This window comes from Natator depressus, chromosome 2 (genome assembly GCF_965152275.1).
Source record: "Natator depressus isolate rNatDep1 chromosome 2, rNatDep2.hap1, whole genome shotgun sequence".
Taxonomy (NCBI): domain Eukaryota; kingdom Metazoa; phylum Chordata; order Testudines; family Cheloniidae; genus Natator; species Natator depressus.
The window spans coordinates 86699441-86724364 of record NC_134235.1 but is presented as its reverse complement, the minus strand read 5'-3'; the positions used below and the strand labels follow the sequence as shown (position 1 = coordinate 86724364).

The window sequence follows — 24924 nt, the reverse complement described above, 5'->3', positions numbered from 1 at the left end:
GGCTGTGGTGTGGCATTAGTAGGAGCCTGTCCGGCAGCAGTAAAAGAGATTTGTCCTCTGGAGTGGAGATCTCTTAAGTGAAAAGGGGTCTGGAGAGGAGCAGAGTGGGTGGGTACAGGAGTATCAGCTCATCTGCCAAAATGAGGGGCTCAGAGTGGCCGGAAGTCCTTCGAGTGCCTGTAGAGATGTCAGAGGATCCGGGTGGCATCTGTTGGGCTGTCTTGTCTGAGCAGCATGGCAGTGGCGACAGGATGGGTAGTGTGTGCGCCAGTGAGCACTCCAAATGCACAGGTACCAGGGTTCCAGCGGATCCCTTTGTGCTGAGCTTTAATCTTCCACTCGGGAAAGCTTGGGCGCGGATCTGGCCAGATCTGCGGGCATCATCTCAGCTGACCTGGCTTGGCTTGGGGAAGAAACGCTGCACATGGGAGCAGTCTGCTGCAGGGATCTGCTCTTGTGCCTGTGAGTGTGCTTCTTACTCTCATGTCTGGGCTTGTCCTTCACCATTGGTACTGCTGGATCTGGGGCATGCGAAGTACTTGGAGGGATGCTCACCACTGATGACGGCTGCTGTACGGGGGGTCTGATGGTCCCGGATCCAAGTGTGTACGTGGTCTCATTGCTTCCTCCATTAGAAATTTACACTGGCGGAGCTCCTGAGCTTCCCAGGTTCGGGGAAAGGAAGGTCTTGTCGGAGCAGGAAGGAGTGAGCCTCGCCGAGGCAGTAAAGACATCTCTGGTGCTCGTTGCTCATGAGAATGAGTAGAAGACAGTTTTAAATCCTGGAATGCGGAGCATCGTCTCCTGGAAGGACAGAGACAGTTCCCAAATGGGGGAAAAACTATCACTAACAACTATCTGCTATTCAACTACTATCTATATACAACTATCTACAAGAATGGAGAAACTCACTCTCTGAGTCAAAATTAAGAGTGTGAAGGAACAGGAGGTTTCAACTCAGGCCATGCAGCAGTAAGAGGGAATTGGAGAGGTATCAACCTGCACAACCTATTATACTCTTGGCTGCAAGCACAAGGGGATGTACTACACACATGCAGGTCTATGGACACTGCTAAGAAACACTTCTGGACTCAGGCACATAGTGTGCATCTGCACCCACATATGGAATACATAGAGGGAACATCACTCAAAGAAGTGTTATTTACCCCTTCATGTAACACATGAACCAGGGGTCACTCCATGAAATTAATAAGCAGCAGGTTTAAAACCAACGAATAGGAAGTACTTTGTAACACAACACACAGTCAACCTGTTGAACTCATTGCCAGGGGATGTTGTAAAGGCCCGAAGTATAATTGGGTTAAAAAAGAATTAGATATGTTCACAGAGGATTGGTCCATCAATGGCTATTGGCCAAGATGCAACCCCATGCTCTAGGTTTTCCTAAACCTCTGACTGCCAGAAGCTGGGTCTGGGTGACAGGATGGACCACTTGATAAATTGCGCTGTTCTGTTCACTCCCTCTGAAGCATCTGACACCAGCCACTGTTGGAAGACAGGATACTGGGCTAGATGGACCATTGGTCTGACCCAGTATGGCCGTTCTTATGTTCTTAACCATTTGGTGGAAAAGAGAGAAGTGGGAGGAGGGGACAAAACATCTCCAGACAAGAGTAACATTTTGAACTGGGTTCCCTCAGTTCTGCTTCTTATACTATTGCATCCTCACATGGGTTTAAACTAGTGTGGGCACATGGGAAGGGAGGAGACTTTGGTGCTTACAGTGCAGGTGGAATGTGTAGGCTGTGGAAGAATGACATTTTAATTGCTGATGTTCAGGGTGAATTCGATTTAAATCATGATTTAAATCACTAGTCAGAAACACTATTTAATCATGGATTTTTACATAAAAGTGCATTCTTGTTGGTTGTTAAAACCTTAATCCATATTCTTCACGACTCAGAGGTAGATGTAGGTTTCGTTTTTAGAAGGTACACACTATACATTTTTTTTTAAAGCGATTTATTTTGAAAACTTCAGATTAGTTTTACAGCTATATCAGAAAATGAATGATTGTTTGGTTATTTAATTTACCAAAGGTAATTGAAGCAGATATTTATGAAGTAATTGGGAGGTGAATTATCTCCATTTCAACAGGTTAATCATTAATATTTGGAGGATTTTTTTGCCATGCTGTGTTAGGAGAACATCACCAGATAGACATTTAAATTGTTTTATTTAACTAAAACAACAACATTATGTATTTTGGATTTTTTCTTCAACAGCAAACATATAATATTTTAACAAAACAAGCATATGACTTTTTGAATTTAGTTAAAAATTCAAGTTTTTTAAAATCAGGTTTGTTTTTGTTAAACAATTTTAAGTAAAATAGTTAAATTAAATATTAAAAAAAAAAATCAACTGTGTCAGCCAGGTCAACATGAGAAACTTAAAATATTGGCTTCTGCAGCTGACTCAGTCACCTTTACCTTCATTTTCCTGTTTATTCATAATCTGGAAAAGAAAAATAAGTTTTCCTACTTTTTCAGGTTCCAAATTCTCAATTTGGAATGAATTGGTCCATAGGAAGAAAATATTCTTTCTACACCGTCAGAAGAGGCTACTGCTGCTAAGTGAGATTATCACTTCAACAGTTTCTGAATCCAAGTGCGTTAAGTGATTTCCACCAGTTCACTGATGTGACTTTACTGATGTTTTAAAGAAACATATTTCTTGAATGGATCTTACTTCCAAACTGGGTCTCTTTTACAGCCTGCTGCCATTATGGGTTTTCCCTTCTAGTGAGAGAATGGTATGATAGATCTCAAATCAATGAAGGCTACACTCAGAAAGACCTCAAGATTTATGGAATATGCTGCTCAAACAGTTTCACTTTTGTTTCTACTGCCTGCCCCTCCCTTCTCACATTTATCTCCAGACTTCTTCTCCTTGTCCAGATCTATTCCACCCCCAACAATCTTCTATTCATTGAACTTTTTGAAATTTTGCACTTTTAGAGAGAGGTAAGGGATTGACTCTGTGTACACAAATTTGCAGGGGGACAATAGCGTTAAGGTCTGTTATTTCTCACCTCTCTATATTATTTACTTTAAAACATGTTTGGTGTTAACAAGCATGTTATCTCTGGAGACACAAATCCACAATCTGAGAACTGCAAAACTAAGCATCTCTGATGGTATCTTCTAGACTGAGCACTGAGTCCCATTGGGTAGATAGAAAGATTGACCTAAATAATCTATACAGAAGCCCCTGGAAGCCCAGAATATTGGGGCCCCTAATCCATGAACTATTGGAACTCATTTACAAAACTTTTCTCAAACATTACATGAATATATTGTTGTATACTATAGAATTAGAATTTATAATCCCTATTCCATGATGAGGTATCTTTGGGCTATAATGTATATTTAAATAAAATGCTTTTTGAGGAAAAAATGTATCAAAAAATCAGATTTAAATGAAAAAATCCAATTTAAAAAAAAAATTGATTTTTATCCACCCTCCTGATGTTTAAAGATGTAGTATTTGTGTTCTAGAAACATGCTGAAAGTGTTAAACTGAGCATTCTGTTCAAAGAGAAGGTTAAAATGGGCATTTCAAACAGGATAGTTAGAAAGAGTTGTTCATTGTGTCTCCTGTCTGGCAGGTCAGCAAGCATGGAAAGGATGAGTGAGTAGGGGAAGTTAAAAGGAGAACTTTCTCCAGACCTTTCTAACACAGCAGAGGGGTCCCTGGACTTCAGGAAAGTCTCAATTACTTTCTTGAGACTTCCTCACATTAGAGGTTAAGCCTGTTACATATGTGACTATCAGGTGCCAGGGTGACATACTTGATCCCTAGGATTAAAAATTGTGAATTTGGGGTAAGACACCTCCCTGAAGAAGTTTGACTACAATCTATGAAATAAGGCTTTTTCCACTACCATGAGTAGTGGTTATTTTCAGCCTGATTATTTTTTAAACCACACCAACACTCTTAATGGGGTATGTGGTAAGACATATATAAGAAATCCTTGTACGGTGGATTAGAAGGCAATCTAGAGAAACTCAACAACTGGAACAACTCAAAACCTGGGAGAGCTCGATGGCCAAGGGCCCTTATTTGTCTACAAGGGACTGCAACACTAGGACACACAGTCCTTTCCTCAGGATAACTGAATTTCTGCTTTACCCATCCACAAGAAAATGTACATTTTATGTGCAGTGGGAAACTGAGGACAGTTAGTCTTCTATCTTTTAAAAGGAACAGCAGATCGGATTTAAGAGGAACATCTGGTTTCTGGTCCTCTTACCAGTTTAAATAAATTACTGAAAGCACTGGATGCGTTCTGCCTGGTAATACCGCTAGGATGCAAACATCTTATAGCTCTTACAACGTTTATATGGAATCTGAGGTCTGAATGGGACTTTTTTCCATGAGTCTTCCTTTGCGTGCCCTAAACCAGACAAGTTACTGTTCCTATTGCCCACTGGACGACGGATAGCAAAGTCTCTTAACAAACTTGAGTCCTGGAGAGGAAGCCACATAACCATTTGATGTTCAGCAAGCTTATAATACATGCCATGGTGAAATCTTTCAGTAGAGCCAGGATTTCACCACCCATAGTTTTAAGTTACTCATTATTGTTCTAATAGATTTTGTTACTTTCTTGATCTTTGTGAATGTAAATGCAAGTTGAAAAACAGTAGGTGGTATAGTGTGGAAGTTTAAAATTTAATTACTTTTTGTAGTTAGCACAAAGCGTAGCCCTATTCTGTTTGAGTTCATGTGTCTTATCCTGGAATGGGCATAGTTAAGACCTACACAAGTGAGACCTTGATATTGTGTCAGTCTGGTCTCCTGTTCAGTTTGTTTTTTCTTCATCTGAAAACAAGTACATTCTGCATTCATACAGGCACATGGCATAATATTCTGTAAATTCTACCCTCCATACTTATAACAGCTTTCCAACTGCCAGTTTCTCTCAGATAAACTCTTTTTTAGAAAAGGTGGGGGAGTTGCATTGTATGTAAGAGAGCAGTATGACTGCTCAGAGCTCCGGTATGAAACTGCGGAAAAACCTGAGAGTCTCTGGATTAAGTTTAGAAGTGTGAGCAACACGGGTGAAGTCGTGGTGGGGGTCTGCTATAGACCACCGGACCAGGGGGCTGAGGTGGACGAGCCTTTCTTCCGGCAACTAACAGAAGTTAATAGATCGCAGGTCCTGGTTCTCATGGGAGACTTCAATCACCCTGATATCAGTTGGGAGAGCAATACAGCAGTGCACAGACAATCCAGGAAGTTTTTGGAAAGTGTAGGGGACAATTTCCTGGTGCAAGTGCTGGAGGAACCAACTAGGGGCAGAGCTCTTCTTGACCTGCTGCTCACAAACCGAGAAGAATTAGTAGGGGAAGCAAAAGTGGATGGGAACCTGGGAGGCGGTGACCATGAGATGGTAGAGTTCAGGATCCTGACACAAGGAAGAAAGAGCAGCAGAATACGGACCCTGGACTTCAGAAAAGCAGACTTTGACTCCCTCAGGGAACTGATGGGCAGGATTCCCTAAGAGAATAACATGACGGGGAAAGCTGGCTGTATTTTAAAGAATCCTTATTGAGGTTACAGGGACAAACCATCCCAATATGTAGAAAGAATAGTAAATATGGCAGGAGACCAGCTTGGCTTAACAGTGAAATCCTTGCTGATCTTAAACACAAAAAAGCTTACAAGAAGTGGAAGATTGGACAAATGATCAGGGAAGAGTATAAAAATATTGCTCAGGCATGCAGGAGTGAAATCAGGAAGGCCAAATCACACCTGGAGTTGCAGCTAGCAAGGGATGTTAAGAGTAACAAGAAGGGTTTCTTCAGGTTTGTTAGCAACAAGAAGAAAGTCAAGGAAAGTGTGGGCCCCTTACTGAATGAGGGAGGCAACCTAGTGACAGAGGTTGTGGAAAAAGCTAACGTACTCAATGCTTTTTTTGCCTCTGTCTTCACGAACAAGGTCAGCTCCCAGACTACTGCATTGGGCAGCACAGCATGGGGAGGAGGTGACCAGACCTCTGTGGAGAAAAAGTGGTTCGGGACTATTTAGAAAAGCTGGACGAGCACAAGTCCATGGGGCCGGATGCGCTGCATCTGAGGAGTGCTAAAGGAGTTGGTGGATGTGATTGCAGAGCCATTATCTTTGAAAACGCATGGCCATCGGGGGAGGTCCCGGATGACTGGAAAAAGGCTAATGTAGTGCTCATCTTTAAAAAAGGGAAGAAGGAGGATCCTGTGAACTACAGGCCAGTCAGCCTCACCTCAGTCCCTGGAAAAATCATGGAGCAGGTCCTCAAGGAATTAATTCTGAAGCACTTAGAGGAGAGGAAAGTGATCAGGAACAGTCAGCATGGATTCACCAAGGGCAAGTCATGCCTGACTAATCTCATTGCCTTCTATGACGAGTAACTGGCTCTGTGGATGAGGGGAAAGCAGTGGATGTGTTGTTCCTTGACTTTAGCAAAGCTTTTGACACAGTCTCCCACAGTATTCTTGTCAGCAAGTTAAAGTAGTATGGGCTGGTTGAATGGACAATAATGTGGGTAGAAAGCTGGCTAGAGTGTTATATCAACGGGTAGTGATCAATGGCTCCATATCTAGTTGGCAGCCGGTATCAAGTGGAGTGCCCCAAGGGTCAGTCCTCGGGCCGATTTTGTTCAATATCTTCATTAATGATCTGGAGGATGGTGTGGATTGCATCCTCAGCAAGTTTGCAGACGACGCTAAACTGGAAGGAGAGGTAGATACGCTGGAGGGTAGGGATAGGATACAGAGGGCCCTAGACAAATTAGAGGATTGGGCCAAAAGAAATCTGATGAGGTTCAACAAGGACAAGTGCAGAGTCCTGCACTTAGGACGGAAGAATCCCATGCACTGCTACAGACTAGGGACCAAATAGCTAGGCAGCAGTTCTGCAGAAAAGAACCTGGGGGTTACAGTGGACGAGAAGCTGGGTAGGAGTCAGTGTGCCATTGTTGCCAAGAAGGCCAATGGCATTTTGGAATGTATAAGTAGGGGCATTGCCAGCAGATCGAGGGACGTGATCGTTCCCCTCTATTCGACATTGGTGAGGCCTCATCTGGAGTACTGTGTTCAGTTTTGGGCCCCACACTACAAGAAGGATGTGAAAAAATTGGAAAACGTCCAGCAGAGGGCAACAAAAATGATTAGGGGACTGGAACACATGACTTATGAGGAGAGGCTGAGGAAACTGGGATTGTTTAGTCTGCGGAAGAGAAGAATGAGGGAGGGATCTGATTGCTGCTTTCAACTACCTGAAAGGGGGTTCTAAAGAGGATGGAGCTAGACTGTTCTCAGTGGTACCAGATGACAAAACAAGGAGTAGTGGTCTCAAGTTGCTGTGGGGGAGGTTTAGGTTGGATATTAGGAAAAACTTTTTCACTAGGAGGGTGGTGAAGCACTGGAATGCGGTACGTAGGGAGGTGGTGGAATCTCCTTCCTTTCAAGTTTTTAAGGTCAGGCTTGACAAAAAGCCCTGGCTGGGATGATTTAGTTGGGGATTGGGCTTTGAGCAGGGGGTTGGACTAGATGACCTCCTTAGGTCCCTTCCAACCCTGATATTCTATGAATACCTTCAAAAGTAATCTCAGATGCGGAAACCAGATCTAAAGTATTCTTGAATATTTCCCGGACTAGATAGTACAAAAATCTTTTCATGAATATCTGTAACCTTCTTCCAATAAATACTTCGTTACCCACACATTAGTAATGCTAATGATTATAAAAAAGTTAAATGTAATAACACAGGGAAGTTTTCCAACAGTTGAGTGTTATATCTGCTCTCAACCCTTACATGACTATGGGTATGTCTACACTACGAAATTAGGTCAATCTTATAGAAGTCAATTTTTAGACATCGATTTTATACAGTCGATTGCATATATCCACACTAAGCGCATTAAGTTGGGGGAGTACATCCACAGTACCGTGTCTAGCTTCGACTTTTGGAGCATTGCACTGTGGGTAGCTATCCCACAGTCTCCGCTGCCCATTGGAATTCTGGGTTGAGCTCCCAGTGTCTGATGGGGCAAAAAACATTGCCGGGGGTGGTTTTGGGTACATGTAGTCAGTCACCCCGCCCTCTGTGAAAGCAATGGCAGACAATCGTTTCGTGCTTTTTTTCCATGCAGACACCATACTGCTGTCAGCAGACGGTGTAGTAGGACTGCTAACCGTCGTCGTCATCCACCGCTTCCCCTGCAACTCTGCTGCTCTTGTCTCAATAGCGAATTTCTCCATGTTGTCTGTCATGTGCTCCCGGGTACTTGTGTTCTTCCTCAGGAAATGTGCGCGGTGCTAACTGTCATCCTCCACCGCTTCCGCTGCAACTCTGCTCTCCTGGGGCCATGAATCTACCTCACAGGTCCTCTCGTCGTTCTGTATAAATATCTATTCTTGTGTCATCCGTTGTCATCCACCGCTTCCGCTGCAACTCTGCTGTCCTGCAGACACCATACCATGGCAAGCATGGAGCCTGCTCAGCTCACCACTGCTGTTGTGAGCATTGCAAACACCTCGCGCATTATCCTGCGGTACGTGCAGAACCTGCAAGAGGAGGCGACGACAGCACAATCACGATAGTGATGAGGACATGGACAAAGACTTCTCTCAAAGCATGGGCCCTGGCAATTTGGACATCCTGGTGGTAATGGAGCAGGTTCATGCCATGGGAGGCTGATTCTGGGCCTGGGAAACAAGCACAGACTGGTGGGACCACATAGTGTTACAGGTCTGGGATGATTCCCAGTGGCTGCAAAACTTTCAACTGCGTAAGGGAACTTTCATGGAACTTTGTGACTTGCTTTCCCCTGCCCTGAAGCACAAGAATACTAAGATGAGAGCAGCTCTCACAGTTGAGAAGTGAGTGGCAATAGCCCTCTGGAAGCTTGCAATGCCAGACAGCTATCGGTCAGTCAGGAATCAGTTTGGAGTGGGTAAATCTACCGTGGGGGCTGCTGTGATGCAAGTAGCCAATGCAATCACTGAGCTGCCGCTATCAATGGTAGTGACTCTGGGAAATGTGCAGGTTATAGTGGATGGCTTTGCTGCAATGGGGTTCCCTAACTGTGGTGGGACGATAGATGGAATGCATATCCCTATCTTGGGACCGGACCACCTTGGCAGCCAGTACATAAACCGCAAAGGGTACTTCTTAATGGTGCTGCAAGCACTGGTGGATCAGAAGGAACGTTTCAACGACATCAACGTGGGATGGCCAGGAAAGGTGCATGACGCTTACATTTTCAGGAACGCTGGTCTGTTTGAACACCTTCAGGAAGGAACTTACTTCCCAGACCACAAAATTACCATTGGGGATGTTGAAATGCCTATAGTTATCCTTGGGGACCCAGCCTACCCCTTAATGCCATGGCTCATGAAGCCATACACAGGTACCCTGGACAGTAGTAAGGAGCAGTTCAACTATAGGCTGAGCAAGTGCAGAATGGTGGTAGAATATGCATTTGGACATGTAAAAGCTCGCTGGCACAGTTTACTGACTAGGTTAGACCTCAGCAAAACCAATTTTCCCATTGTTATTGCTGCTTGCTGTGTGCTCCACAATATCTGTGAGAGTAAGGGGGAGACGTTTATGGTGGGGTGGGAGGTTGAGGCAAATCACCTAGTGGTCGATTACATGCAGCCAGACACCAAGGCCATTAGAAGAGCACAGCTGGGCGCCCTGCGCATCAGAGAAGCTTTGAAACCAGTTTCATGACTGGCCAGGCTACAGTATGATAGTTCTGTTTGTTTCTCCTTGATGAAAACCCACCCCCTTGGTTGACTCTACTTCCCTGTAAGCCAGCCGACCTCCCCCCTTCGATCACCGCTTTGAGGCAATAAAGTCATAGTTTCAAAATCATGCATTCATTATTAATTCATCAAACAAATAGGGGGAAAACTCGCAAGGTAGCCCAGGAGGGGTGGTGGAGGAGAGAAAGACAAGGCCACACTAGTTCAAAACTTATTGAATACCAGCCTTCTGTTGCTTGGGCAATCCTCTGGGGTGGAGTGGCTGGGTACCCGTAGCCTCCCCCCCGCATTCTTGGGCGTCTGGGTGAGGAGGATATGGAACTTGGGGAGGAGGGCAGGCAGTTATACAGGGGCTGCAGCGGTGGTCTGTGCTCCTGCTGCCTTTCCTGCAGCTCCACCAGACGCCTGAGCATGTCAGTTTGCTCCCCCATTAGACTCAGCATTGCATCCTGCCTCCTTTCATCACGCTCCTCCCTCCTCTCATCGCATTCATTTAACGCTTTCCTGGTCTCTGCCATTGTTTGCCTCCACGCATTCTGCTGAGCTCTTTCAGTGCAGGAGGACTGCATGAGCTCTGAGCATTTCTTTGTGAACGCGTTTTTTTTGCCTTCTAATCTGCACTAGCCTCTGGGACGGAGCATAGAAACATTTGCAGCTGCAGGAGGAAAAAGAGGGAGAGTAGTATTTAAAAAAAGATACATTTTAGAGAACAAAGGGAAGACTATTTCATACTGAATCAAGCAATTCACATTACACAGCACATGTGCTTTTGGTAGAAGGTTGCATTTTGCCTCTTATATTGAGTGTCTGCTGGTTTGGTGAGAGACATCATATACGTTCCGCTGGGCAACAGAATTCGGCTTGCAGGCAGTCATGGTAAGGCAAAGGGTTTCGGCTTCTTCAGCCTTCATAACACGTGGGAACGGTTTCAAACAGCAGCACCCTCCTTTCCCATACCAAGCATAGCCCATTGGTATGGCCATTTAAAAGGAGGGGCTGTAGTTTTAGGGTGAATGTGCAGCACAACCCAATTCGCCCCCCCCCCCCAGTTCTCTGGGATGATCGCTTCACCCTCTCCCCCACCACAACCACGTGGCTAGTATCAGGGAAGATCCCTGTTAGCCAAATGCGAACAGCTCAGCATGAACAGGCCTCCCCCTACCATGTGGCTAACAGCAGGGATGATTTCTTTTCAGCCAAAGGCAAACAGCCCAGCAGGAGTGGACACCTCTGAATGTCCCCTTAAACAAATTTCCCGTATTTGAACCAGGTGACCATGAATGATATCACTCTTCTGAGGCTAACACAAAGAGATAAAGAACGGATGTTGCTTGAATGCCACCAAAGCCCGGGCCCATTCGCTGCAATACTTTGTTCTGCAATGATTCCAGATTACTTGCTACTGGCTTGACGTGGTAAAAGTGTCCTACCATGGAGGACGGAATACAGCTGACCTCCCCAGAAACCTTCTGCAAAGGCTTTTAGAGTACATCCAGGAGAGCTTAATGAGATGTCCTTGGAGGATTTCCGCTCCATCCCCAGACATGTTAACAGACTTTTCCAGTAGCTATGCTGGCTGCGAATACATCCCAAGTCTTCAGGGCAAATTAATCATTAAAGACGCTTGCTTTTAAACCCTGTATTATATTTACAAAGGTACACTCACTGGAGGTGCCTTCTCCAGCCAGCTTCATGGTTCGGTAGCCTGCCTTGGGAGGGTATTGGCTCCAGGGTGATGAACAGTTCGTGGCTGCCAGGGAGAAGGGATTCTGCGCTTGCCCGCTGTGTGCTATCCTCAACCTCCTCCTCCTCATCCACAAAATCCTCATTCCTGTTGCGTGAGATTCCCCTCTTGCAGGTGTCCATGGACAGTGGTGGGGCGCTCCCTAGAATTGCATGCAGCTCATCATAGAAGCGGCATGTATGGGGCTCTGACCCGGAGTGACCATTTGCATCCTTTGTTTTTTGGTAGGCTTGCCTCAGCTCCTTAACTTTCACGTAGCACTGCTGTGTGTCCCTCTTGTAGTCTCTGTCCATCATGCCCTTGGAGATTTTGGCAAATATATTGGCCTTTCATCTTTTGGAACGGAGTTCTGCCTGCACAGATTCTTCTCCCCATATAGCGATCAGATCCAGTACCTCCCATTCTGTCCATGCTGGAGCTCTTTTGCGATTCTGGGACTCCATGGTCACCTGTGCTGATGAGCTCGCCACGCTGGCCAAACAGGAAATGAAATTCAAAAAGTTCCCGGAGCTTTTCCTGTCTACTTGGCCAGTGCATCAGAGTTGAGAGTGCTGTCCAGAGTGGTCATAATGGAGCACTCTGGGATAGCTCCCGGAGGCCAGTACTGTTGAATTGCTTCCACACTACCCCAAATTCAACCCAGCGAGGTCGATTTTAGTGCTACTCCCCTCGCCGGGGAGGAGTACAGAAATAGATTTTAAGTCAACAAAACAGGCTTGGTTGTGTGGATGGATGCAGGGTTAAATTGACCTAATGCTGCTAAATTCGACCTAAACTCGTAGTGTAGACCAGGGGCTATGACAGAAGTGATTAAAACCTTACCTGATCATCAGCTATTCATAAACTGCTGCACAGGTGATCAGTATATATATTTATACACACTCTCTCTCTCTGGACCCTTTCAACTTATTAATTATAAATCAATTTTAAAATATTTTTGTTAAATAGTATCTAAAGCTTCAAGATTTAATTTCAGTCAAAAAATCCAGCCATTTGTTAACATGACCAATAAAATTTATTAAACATATTTACAACTATTTACATATCTTTCCATAGGTAAATATTAAAATAGACAATGTACAATTTAAGAATTTTCATTCAAAGGCATTTTGTTGGGGGAAAAAAATAGGCTCTATTGTGAGACCACCATATAAGAGCAAAAGGTGTTTTAGTTTAAACAAAAATATTTTCACCATAGTAAGTCATAGATATGGCATTACAATAGCAGACTAATATGAAATGTGGTTTTGTAAATATTACAGTTATTTAGGTATCAGTTACTGAAGTAAGGGAGTTAAGTTGAGTGAAGCATGCAACACCATTCAGTTTCAAATCTTTTACAGTTATGGTGATGAAACAAGCAGCTAAATCAAACACATGCCTTACTAAAAGAACTGCCAACCAGAAATACACTACACTTAATAAAAACTACAACTTTGGTCCAATAAAACATTAGACAAAACAGTTTTACAATTAAAATATCTATTTTTGTACATGTTTTCAACATTAATTACAAGACTATTTACATTTTCACAATATGTATAAAATAAGTTATTTAAAAATGACAATATTACATCTTTTCCAAAAAGAAAACTATACAAATTTACAAATACAATAAAATGAACAGACTTTTTCCCTTCCAAATCTTGTATTTCTTCCACAGGCTTTGTCATTGTTTTTCTGTGGGAGTTCAACTGTTACTGAAGTTTCATAATACAAAGCTTTAAAGCAGGCTTTATTAAATATCAAATGCTTTTCAGTGGTTATTTTACTTGTTAACAACTTCCAGCGCTGTTAACTCACCGTATCTTGTCATCTTTTCAGTGAATATGCTCTAAAGTTGTAGTTAACTTTTAAAATATAAATAATGGCATTTATTGGGAAACTGCTTTTTGGAACTAGCATCCAATATAATTAATGTCATTTATCACTAAATGACACGGTATTTACTATCATCCATTTACCATATTTAACAAGACTTTGAACTATTTTTCTGAAAGAATACCTTGATTATTGGACAAGGAGATATTCCACAGAATTAAGTGCTATACCTCAAGAGATGCATACATTTCTGCCCATTGCTGTCCATTTCTCTCAGACTGTTTCCATTGAAAGACAGCCAGCTGTCATATAGGTGTCAACTCAAAATCATCATTAACATCAACAAGAGGAACATAAAACTCCTGAATTTCATAAATACTGATAGATTTGTATGTAGCAGGATCAAGTTCTTGTAGTTTAAGCTGCCATTCCAGTCTCTGTACAGCATTTAAAGCTGCTGCTTCATGCTGTTGCCTCATCAAAAGGCATGTCTGTTCAAAATGAAAAATTAGGTTAATGTTTTCAAATATTTAAAACAAACAAACATTTTAAAAAGAAAACTGCATTTAAGTAACACCAAAGACCTTTAAAGGAAACTTTAGAAAGTTGAAATCCATATCTAATATAATATTTACTTGGCTTAATTGTGTATGGATATTTAATTAAAAACTAACAAAACAGGTTCTTCCACCAAATAATTTCTTTACATATCAACATAAAAGTTGCTCAAGATTATGAATTTTTCTTTTAAATGCTCCTTACATGACTATAATAATTTATGATACTGCACTCAAAAAATGTATGGATACTGCACTCATACCATGCTTATGCATCTCATCTTTGTAGTTGCATTTGTAGTCTGATTTTTTGGCTTTGAAAGGACAAATGCAGATACATACCTTTAATTTGTCAAATTTATCATCTACATCTTGTAGCCATGACATGAACTGCCTTGCATTAAATCGATCCCTAACTGATGTTTTACTGTCATCAGCCTACAAAAGAAACACATTAGAAACAGTTTTTCAAATAATGAGGTAACACAAGTTGTTAACAATTACTTATTCCTGTTACAATACTGGAAAACAAGGCATTAAAAAGCAGCTCTGGGTCCAGATGGCTCTGTCCTGCTACACCTGAAAAATTTACACAAGCATGAGGTGGAGTTTAAAAAGGGAAGCAGAGCTACTCAGGGGAGGCAGGTAGTGGAAGGGAGCAGACCTCTGCTCCGAGCTCTGGGCAAGTATGGCCCAGGAACTCTTGTTGCCTGAGACCTGGCAACACAGCCCTGACAAAGCCTGCAAAGGAGAGACTGGTGACTGATTACAAAGGCCAGAAACTTTATTTGTGGTTCTTAAATTTACTCCATGGGGAAAAAGGAGACTTAGGTAGGAAGTGATCCAGGGAGGCAGCTGCTTAGCACCCCAAAGAGCAGAACTTAACCATGGGCCCTGGATCAGACCCCAGGCTCCCCTACCAACTCCAAAAGATATGACAACAGAGACCTTTACCTCAGCGGAAAATCCACAATGGGAAGAACCGGGCTGATCAAGAATCCAGATCGCAAAGTCCCCAAACAAAGGTGAAAGCCCTGAAGCCCTTGCAGGTGCTGAAGACTTCTCTGTGATTGGACTTCCTTTTTGTATACCCCAAAATGGGTGGATGGGACATGTGACCTGGCTGGGGCGGGAGCGGGGAGACTGATCCACAAAAGGAGGGACAGACCAAGAAGAGAGAACTGTAACTGAAAAGGGGGGATGTCAGGGAAGAAGACAACCTGCCACACCCGTGCCTGACCATGAGGTGGCACTGGTGGCAAGCATCCCCCTTTACAGGGGCCTACATTAAAAATACTTTTTTAGGTGACAAATAGTAGACTTTGATTCAACGTATCAAGATTTTACATGCTGACACCACAAATGATGTAGAAGTCACCATGCTTACTAAAGACTGGAGTTTGTAGATTCTATGACCCAAAGTTATCTGCTGTATACCAGGTATAACAATTATGGATAAGAGTCTCTGAAAAGTAAAAGATTTAAGTATGTCTTTCAAAATTTTATTTAGCTCATATACACTAAGAAATCTACCACAACATTGCTAAACTACTTGTTCTACTTTAAAAAAGCCAGTAACCAAACTGTCTTTCAGGTTCAGGGAAAGCAACGAAATGGAAGTTCAGCAATCTGACCCGATTGGCTGCAGAAGATATTCAAAAGCAGGACAAGAGAAAGATCCATATTACTTTTTACTCCACATGACAAAAACCCTTTGCAAAGATGTTCCACCTTAAAATGTCCATCATTCAGTGCCTTAGTATTTTTCTTATAGCCACGGAGAAATCAAACTACTTCTATTACGAAAGGGGTCACAACCATCAAAATGGGGGTCTGATTATATTTCCATTGTCATTCTTTGTTGGGACTATTCGTGGAAGGCTCATAATGTGTAAGCATATTCAGAATCATGACAGCAGCAAACTTTAGTGTCATTCCACACAATTAAATATACAGAGTAGTCTCAGAGTTTACAGCTTATTTTTAACAAACATGGATTGAGGATGAAAACTGGGGAAAAACCATACTATGCTTTTAAGAAGAAAATCAGTTGGCAGCGTTGAAGAGCTTCACATTTGCAATTATGAATTTTTATGACAAAGAGGAGTATAGTTAATAGAATAAGGTATATAAACACTAAACTGAACAAACACCAAAAGAAAAAACACCACCACAGTACTCCTTCAGTGAAAGACTACACTGCTATACTTCAAAAATTCCTTAGGGAACAGGCAGATATTTTACAATACAAAACTGCCACACTCCTTCACCAGGTACTAGACTATTGAAGAGTATTTTAGGGTATCACATCTCTTAAACATTAAACACTATACAAGTTTTTTCATGCAAATATTGTTCAGATATATCCTTCTACTTCATTTCTTATACCACATTGGAATCCCGCACTCATCCATCCCTTCACAAAAACCCTAAAACTATGGTAGCAACCATGATAGCAAATCATCTGAATAGATTATATGAAATACTGGATCGGGTCTTTTGTCTATGAGTCTAGTATCCTGCTCCAACAGTAATTATAGGAAGATGGCAACAAGCCCCTATAATAAACCTAGTTAATTGTGCAATGTTATCTAGGGAGAAGAAATCCCTCCTCAGCTCTGCAGGCGAATAGTTTATGCATGAGATCTGACTACCTTTACCTTGGCTTGTTTAACTACAAATGTGGCTAACATCTTTAAAATTATTTGGTGAAATTTTAGTGGTTATGAAAGTGAAGGACTTTCACTTTTCAAATAAACTAATTATTGCCCTACACAGGGCAGGGTATTGTATGAGCTTTTCCAGTCAACATTTGTGCAAAATCGCACCCCCATCCATGCTCCAGACACCCAGGAAGTCAAAGGAAGTTTTGCCATTGACTTCACTGGTACCAGGACATTACCCAAAATATCTTCTCTCAAGTCAGACTTAAAAGTACTTATCAAAGATAAGTAATAGGAGAATCATCTAACTGGATGTTTTGAAATCCTAAAACAAGTTTCCTTTTACCTGAGAGTCCAGGGGCACATTATATACTTCGGCATCCAGCAGTACGGTGCAGGCACTGAATGGTAGCGTCTGATTAGCTAAAGTTCTTGCAGCTCGATAATGGACACGGAGAACTTCTTGTTCATTGGATACAATAAGCTTTTCCTAATTGAATAAAAATATTAACATATAGCTGAATACTTCATGAATTGTCCTTTTAATTTGCATTTGTAAAAATATTTGCACACCAAAATTCTTCTTTTTGGGCCTTTGATTTTTTTTTTTATTTTTTTTTTTTTTAGGGCTTTAGTGAAAAGAAGCAACATTCCCATATTTTGCTGGCTTGACAACATTTACATTCTGTCATTTTGAATGTCACCAGATTTCTAAAGAAAAATAAAATAACTTTTGTGAATTTTCATTCTAGAAATTTCATTAGAAACCTAAAGATGTGGCTCTACTTGATGATGTCACTGAATTAATTGAAACTTCTGAAAGTATAATTTAAAATAGAAGCAATATGCCCTATTATAATAATGGGATCCACACTAACTTTTGTGTTTTATGAGGGCCTAAAAAAATGTTCTGCTCTACTTTTAAAATTGTTTTTGACAGTATTTGCTCTCTATTTTTAGGCATGAAAAATAAGGGTCTGAGTAAAATCTTGTAGTGTTTGGTCTTGCGTACTCTCTTTCTATTTCATTACTAAGTTCAGAATTACCTTGTGGTCTGCTTGAATTTCAAAATGTTTACCTGAGGTTTGTTATCTGCAGCAATGACAGCTGGAAGCTTTAGGGTAGATGATATGCTGCCTGTGGCTTATGTTTACATGGATCCCATGCATCTTGGGGCCTTGCATGCAAATTGTATTTACCAACCTACCAGCCACAGTACCTCTAACTCCTTCAGACAGACTGCTTGCTCTCTGAAGCGACAAAGTCTCTGTTCCCTGTTTCTTTATTTTATTACGTTCTAAGGCCAGATATAATACCACAGCTTCTGAAATTGCATTTTTATCTGAACTTCTTCCCCCTTATTTGATAAATTGTGCAGTTATGCTGGCTGGCTTATACAACTCAGCTGTCTATGTTCTGAGCCTGACTGAAAAGAGCGAACACAAAAAGCTGCTGGCACACTAAAGCAGAGAATATTCTCATTCTACATAAAGCAAATTTGTTTTCTGATGGCACCTCAGAGTTAACACAGATGGTGGCCAACTTTTCTCCCCTCGCTGAGAAAGAATCATTCTACATTTAATTTTCTGTTTAAAAGCATTTTCTGTTGCAATTGTAGGTTTAAAGCTGTGCAGTGGTGATCTTAGGCATATCTGCAAAATTGTATTTTCCTTTGGCTCAGCCACAGTCAGATATTACAACTTTGATTCAAGTTTTGGGGTGAAATCCTGGCCCTACTGAAATCAGCAGAAAAGCTTGCACTGTTTCATAGGCCCAGGATTTCACACTTGATTTTATGTCTCTTCTGCTGTCTTCCACAAATCTCCTGCTAGTGGTAGCTATTTGTGTATGTCTGAAGGGGTCAAAAGTATGGGTGGGCATCAGGGCCCACAAGCAACATCATGAATATTAGTCTTTATTTATGAAGTGTGCATTTGTATATCCTCACACATAAAAACATTTAAAATAGGGCTGTCGATTAATCACAGTTAACTCACAAAAACTAATCGCGATTAATTGCAGTTTTAATTGCGCTGTTAAACAATAGAGTGCTGACAGAAATTTATTAAATATTCTGGATGTTTTTCTACATTTTCATATATATATTGTATTCTGTATTGTAATTGAAATCAGAGTGTATATGATTTTTATTACAAATATTTGCTCTGATAAATGATAAACAAAAGAAATAGTAATTTTCAATTCACCTCATACAAGTACTGTAGTGCAATCTCCTTGTTGTGAAAGTGAAACTTACAAATAGATTTTTTTTTTTGTTATATAACTGCACCCAAAAACAAAACAATGTAAAACTTCAGAGCCTACAAGTCCACTCAGTCCTACTTCTGGTTCAGCCAATTGCTAAGACAAACAAGTTAGTTTACATTCACAGGATATAATGCCTCCCTCTTATTTACAGTGTCACCAAAAAGTGAGTATATGCATCTGCACGGCACTTTTTTTAGTCGGCACTGCAAGATATTTATGTGCCAGATACGCTAAGCATTTGCATGCCCCTTCGTACTTCGGCCACGATTCCAGAGGACAAGCTTCCGTGCTGATGAGGATCGTTAAAAAAAAAAATGCGTTAATTAAATTTGTGACTCAACTCCTTGGGAGAGAATTATATGTTCCCTGCTCTGTTTTACTAGCATTCTGCCATATATTTCATGTTATAGCAGTCTTGGATGATGACCCAGCACATGTTGTTCATATTAAAAACACTTTCACTACAGATTTCACAAAATGCAAAGCAGGGACCAATGTGAGATTTCTAAAGATAGCGATAGCATTCGACTCAAGGTTTAAGTATCTGAAGTGCCTTCCAAAATCTGAGAGGGACGAGGTGCGGAGCATGCTTTCAGAAGCCTTAAAAGAGCAACACTCCGATGCGGAAGCTACAGAACCCAAATCACCAAAAAAGAAAAATCAATCTTCTGCTGGTATCATCTGACTCAGATAGTGAAAATAAACATACATCGGTCTGTACTGCTTTGGATTGTTATCGAGCAGAGCCCGTCATCAGCATGGACGCACGTTCCCTGGAATGGTGGTTGAAGCATGAAGGGACATATGAATCTTTTGTATATCTGGCACATAAATATCTAGTGATGCCAGCTAAAACAGTGCAATGCAAACACCTGTTCTCATTTTCAAGGTGACATTGTAAACAAGAAGTGGGCAGCATTATCTTCTGCAAATATAAACAAACTTGTTTGTCTGAGTGACTGCCTGAACAAAAAGTAGGACTGAGTGGACTTTCAGGCTCTAAAATTTTAATTGTTTTATTTTTGAATGCAGGGGTTTTTTTTTTGTATATAATTCTACATTTGTAAATTCAACTTTCATGCACTACAGGACTACAGTACTTGTTTTAGGTGCACTGAAAAATACTATTTCTTTGGTTTTTACAAAATGCTTGTAATCAAAAATAAATATAAAGTCAGCACTGTACACTTTATTTTGTGTTGTAATTGAAATCAATATATTTGCAAATGTAGAAAACATCCAAAATATTTAAATAAATGGTATTCTATTATTAACAGTGCGATTAATCGCAATTATTTTTTTAATCGCATGATTAATTGCAATTAATTTTTTGCTCACTTGACAGCCCTAATTTATAAACAATATAAAATTTAGTTACATTGGCTGTAATCAATGAGAGGACACAGACCCAGAAACGTATACTCCCATTAGGCAAAGGTGTGCGTATAGAGAGAGTTATTTTAAACACACTATGCCTTGAAGGTCCACAAACTTTGATTCAGTTGGACCAATGAGGAAAGAAAATTCCAAAGTTTAGGGCCGCTGCCCTGAAAATGCTCTGCCAGTAGACGCCCAAACCTTTAAATATAGGGACTAAGTATTGCACTAATACAAATAATTCATAATAATCTGACTTCAAATATTGTGGCACAGTAGGGAAACAGAGGCAATTTCTCAGATAACTAGGACTCTGATAAATAGGGCTTTACAGAGCAATATTAACATACTTATGGCATCTGCAAGTGAATAGGGAGCCAGTAAAGTCTTTGGAAAACTCATTTTCCTTGCAGTTAAAACCACTAAGCATGCAGATAATTACATTCTACAAAAATTCGTTCCCTATGCAGCACATTATGGTAAATCTAGCTGGCTGAGTGGAACAAGGACCAATGCTCAACTCAGTGGCATTTCTCTTTGTGTCTATATGTGATAACTTTTGAACACTGCATCTCACTAATTCCAAAATTTCAGTCAATGTTCTAGGCATCAATGGGCAGAATTCTATTGATTCTGGTGAAAACTGGAAAGCCAGAAGAGCCCGATTTCCACCTTTCAGGCCCACAGAGTGCCCATTTGGTGTTACAGGCACCGGATTCCTTAAAGCTGCCTAAATACGTCACAAGGCAGTAGCTTAATATACAGCACTCTCTCACTGGCTGTACAGATTGGACTACAAAAGCAACAAAGTGTTTTCAAGGTGCCAGAGATGTCTGTACCAACAATGCAGAACTGCCTCTGGCAAGATATAGCTGACACATAAGAAAACAGTCTCTGTCCCAAAGAGCTTACACTCCAGCTCAGACCCATTTGAACAGTTAAGCTCCATAGAGCACACTAGGGATTGTTTGCAGGAAACTCACAGAAGTCTCTCCCAAGAGAAGTGAGCTCTGGGGAGACATGTGAAGGAAGAGCAGGAAGTCACATGATATGGGAAGGAGGCAAGATTGTTCCATGCAGAAAGATGGGGTGAGGGGAGAGAGGCATTCAAGGGCATACAATGGGGTGACAAGTAGGGAGGCTTGGGCGAGTACAGAGGAGATGTAGGCAGGTGTGGAGCTGGGTAGGGCATTGCGGGTGAGAAGTCTGATCTTAATGCAGCAGGCACAGGGAGTGCAGTGTAGAGATCTGAAGAACTGAGTGACAAGAGCAGAGAATCAGGGGAGGAAGGTGATTTTAGGAGTAGCACTTTGGCTGAGCTGAGGGGAAGTAAGGAGAGAGGCAGTGAGGAGTCTGCTGCAATAGTCAAGGGAGATGACCACCAAGGCTGGAATCAGGGCATATGTGTGTGGGTAGGGGTGGGGACATAGGGATGGAGAACAGACAGGATTCAATGGCAGCCTGAGTGTGGGTGGAGGCAACATGGGGGAGTAAATGGCAACATGGAATTTGTAAGCCTCAGCGGTGGTGAAATCGGGGACAGAGTGGGGAGATCTGCAGAAACTTACTGTAATGAATCTTTTTTCTTCTGTCCCCTGTAGGCCAAAGGGGATTGGAAAGTGAATTCCCTCAGACCCATAAAATACTCTAAGGGCTTATCTACACTACACAGCTTTTAGCGACAAGGCTGTTGACACAGCGTTGCTACTAAAAGTCAGCATGTGTGAACGCTCTCAGTCAGTATTTTGTCAGCACTTTTGCCGACAAAATACTTCCAGCCCCGTGAGCGGCATTAATTTTGTCGGCAGGAGAGCACTCCTGCCAACAAAGCTGCGTTCACACTGCTGCTTGCGTCAGCAAAACTTTTGTCTTTCGTGGGGGGGCTTTTTAAAGTACCCGTGAAAGACAAAAGTTTTGTTGACAAACATTGCAATGTAGACCAGTCCTCAGATGGCAGTGCTCTAGGAGGGCTGGGTATTTGAATTCAGGAGTAGAGTCTGTGTTCCTGCCCCTTTCCCTCCCACCACCTGCCAACAACAGACAATTCGACTGAATCCTTAGCAATCACATAAGCTTTAGGTTGAAGAGTTGTGGCACCATGCAGCCAATCAATTCCAAAATGTCAGGGAATATTTTAGGCATCAATGTGCAAAACCTTATTATTTTGGTGAAAATTGGAAAACTAGAGAAGCCTGATTTCCACTGCTGTGAGAGGAAAATCAGTACCAGTGTGTCCATTTGGTGCTGCAGGGAACAGAATTTCTTATATGCTTAATATGCTGTTCTCTCTGAGTGTACAAGCTCAGCCTATGAAAGCAACAAAGTGTGCAACCCTCTAGTAAAAATGCAGGGAAAAGAGATGATGTTGCGAAAGCATGAGGTAGTTGTGGGTACATAAGAACGGCCATACTGGGTCAGACCAGTGGTCCATCCAGCCCAAGCTAGATGCTTCAGAGGGAATGAACAGAACAAGCAATCATCGAGTGATCCATCCCCTGTCGTCCACTCCCAGCTTCTGGCAAACGCAGGCTAGGGACACTCAGAGCATGGGGTACATCCCTGACCATCCTCGTTAATAGCCACTGATGGACCTATCCTCCATGAACTTACTAGTTCTTTTTTGAACCAGTTATAGTTTTGGCCTTCACAACATCCCCTGGCAACAAGTCCCACAGGTTGACTGTTTAGTGTGAAGAAGTACTTCCTATTGTTTGTTTTAAACCTGCTGTCTATTAATTTCATTGGGTGAACCCTGGTTCTTGTATAATGTGAAGGAGTAAACCACTGGTTCTCAACCTGTGGTCTGCAGACCCAACTATGTCTAAGGAGTCCCTGAAAGATTTAAAAAACTGACTGAACAGAATTCAACTATATATACAGACAATAGATTTCCGAAGGGGTCTGCACCTCCATTCAAAATTTCCAAAGGGGTCCTCAAATGGAAAATGGTTGAGAACCACGTGAATAAATAATTTGTTATTCACTTCCTCCACACCATTCATGATTTTATAGACTGGTATCATATCCCCCCTTAGTCCTCTCTTTTCCAAGACAAAAAGTCCCAGTCTTTTTAATCTCTCCTCAGATGGAAGCTGTTCCACACCCTAATCATTTTTGTTGTCCTTCTCTGTAACTTTTCTAATTCTTATATATCCTTTTTGAGATGGGGTGACCAGAACTACACACAGTATTCAAACTATGGGCAAACCATGGATTTATACAGAGGCATTATTATATTTTCTGTCTTATTATCTATCCCTTTCCTAATGGTTCCTAACATTGTTAGTTTTTTTTGACTGCCGCTACACATTGAGCGGATGTTTTCAAAGAACTATCCACAAGGATTCCAAGATCTCTTTGCTTAGTGGTAATAGCTAATTTAAACCCCATCAGATTGTACGTATAGTTGGGATTGTGTTTTCCACTGTGCATTACTTTGCATTTATCAACATTGAATTTCATGTGGCATTTTGTTGCCCTGTCACCCAGTTTTATGAGATCCCTTTGCAACTCTTTGCAGTCTGCTTTGGACTTAACTATCTTGAGTAATTTTATATTATCTGCAAATGTTGCCACATCACTTTTACCCCTCGTTCCAGATCATTTAAAAATATGTTAACAGCACTGGTCCCAGTATGGACCCCTAGGGGACACCACTATTTATCTCTCTCCATTCTGAATATTGACCCTTTATTCTTACCCTTTGTCTTCTGTCTTTTAACCAGATCCACAAGAGGACCTTCCCTCTTATCCCATGAGGGCTCACTTTGCTTAAGAGCCTTTGGTGAGGGGCCTTGTTGAAGGCTTTCTGAAAATCTAAGTACATTATATCCACTAGATCACCCCTGTCCATGTTTGTTGACCTCCTCAAAGAATTCTAATAGATTGGTCAGGCATGATTTGCCTTTACAAAAGCCACATTGACTCCTCCCCAACAAATTGTGTTAATCTGTGTCTCTGATAATTCTGTTCTTTACTGTAGTTTCAACTAATTTGCCTAGTACTGAAGTTAAGTTTACCAGCCTGTAATTGCCAGGATTGCCTCTGGAGCCTTTTACAAAATATTTAAAACATTAGCTATCCTACAGTCATCTAGTACAGAAGCTGATTTAAATGACAGGTTACATGCCACTTAGTAGTTCTGCAATTTCATATTTGAGTTCCTTCAGAACTCTTTGGTGAATACCATCTGGTCCTAGTGATTTATTAATGTTTAATTTATCATTTGTTCCAAAACCTCCTCTACTGACTCCCCAATCTGGTACAGTTCCTTAGATTTGTCACCTAAAAAGAATGGCTCTGGTGTACACAATCTCCCTCATATCCTCTGCAGTGAAGACGAGCAAAGAATTAATTTAGTTGCTCCGCAATGGCCTTATCTTCCTTGAGTGCTCCTTTAGCACTTCGATCGTCCAGTGGCCCCACTGATTGTTTAGCAGGCTTCCTGTTTCTGATGTACTTGCACTTTTTTTTTTTTTTTTTTTTTTGCTGTTAGTTTTTGGGTATTTGGTCCTGGTTTGTGGTACTAAAAGAGGAGAATGCTCTCATATGTAACTTGATTTAAGGCCCCACAAAGCCCAGAGCTGGCCCTGATCTACATAACAATACATTATATTTCCACTCAGCCAGTGATTAAAATAACTAAAATGTGCAATTTAAATATATACAGAATTTGGTAGAACATCTAAAAAGACACAATTGTGTGTGTGTGTGCT

At 41.6% G+C, this 24924-nt stretch overlaps 1 protein-coding gene across 6 annotated transcripts in view; it reads right to left on the bottom strand.

Annotated features, from left to right (window-relative positions):
* Positions 1-12584: 12584 nt before the first annotated feature.
* The window catches only part of ANKRD12 (ankyrin repeat domain 12), a 112071-nt gene continuing 99731 nt past the window's right edge, over positions 12585-24924 (bottom strand). For 4 of the 6 annotated variants that reach the window (XM_074944632.1, XM_074944633.1, XM_074944635.1 and 1 more), the window contains 3 exons: positions 16911-17054; positions 14244-14339; positions 12586-13835 (listed from right to left, as the gene is read on the bottom strand). In XM_074944632.1, the coding sequence (XP_074800733.1) occupies positions 13650-13835; positions 14244-14339; positions 16911-17054 (426 nt within the window). In that variant the 3' untranslated portion in view covers positions 12586-13649. Of the gene's footprint in view, positions 13836-14243; positions 14340-14836; positions 15089-16910; positions 17055-24924 lie in introns of those variants that run through there. The other 2 variants (XM_074944630.1, XM_074944631.1) reach the window with 2 other exon arrangements.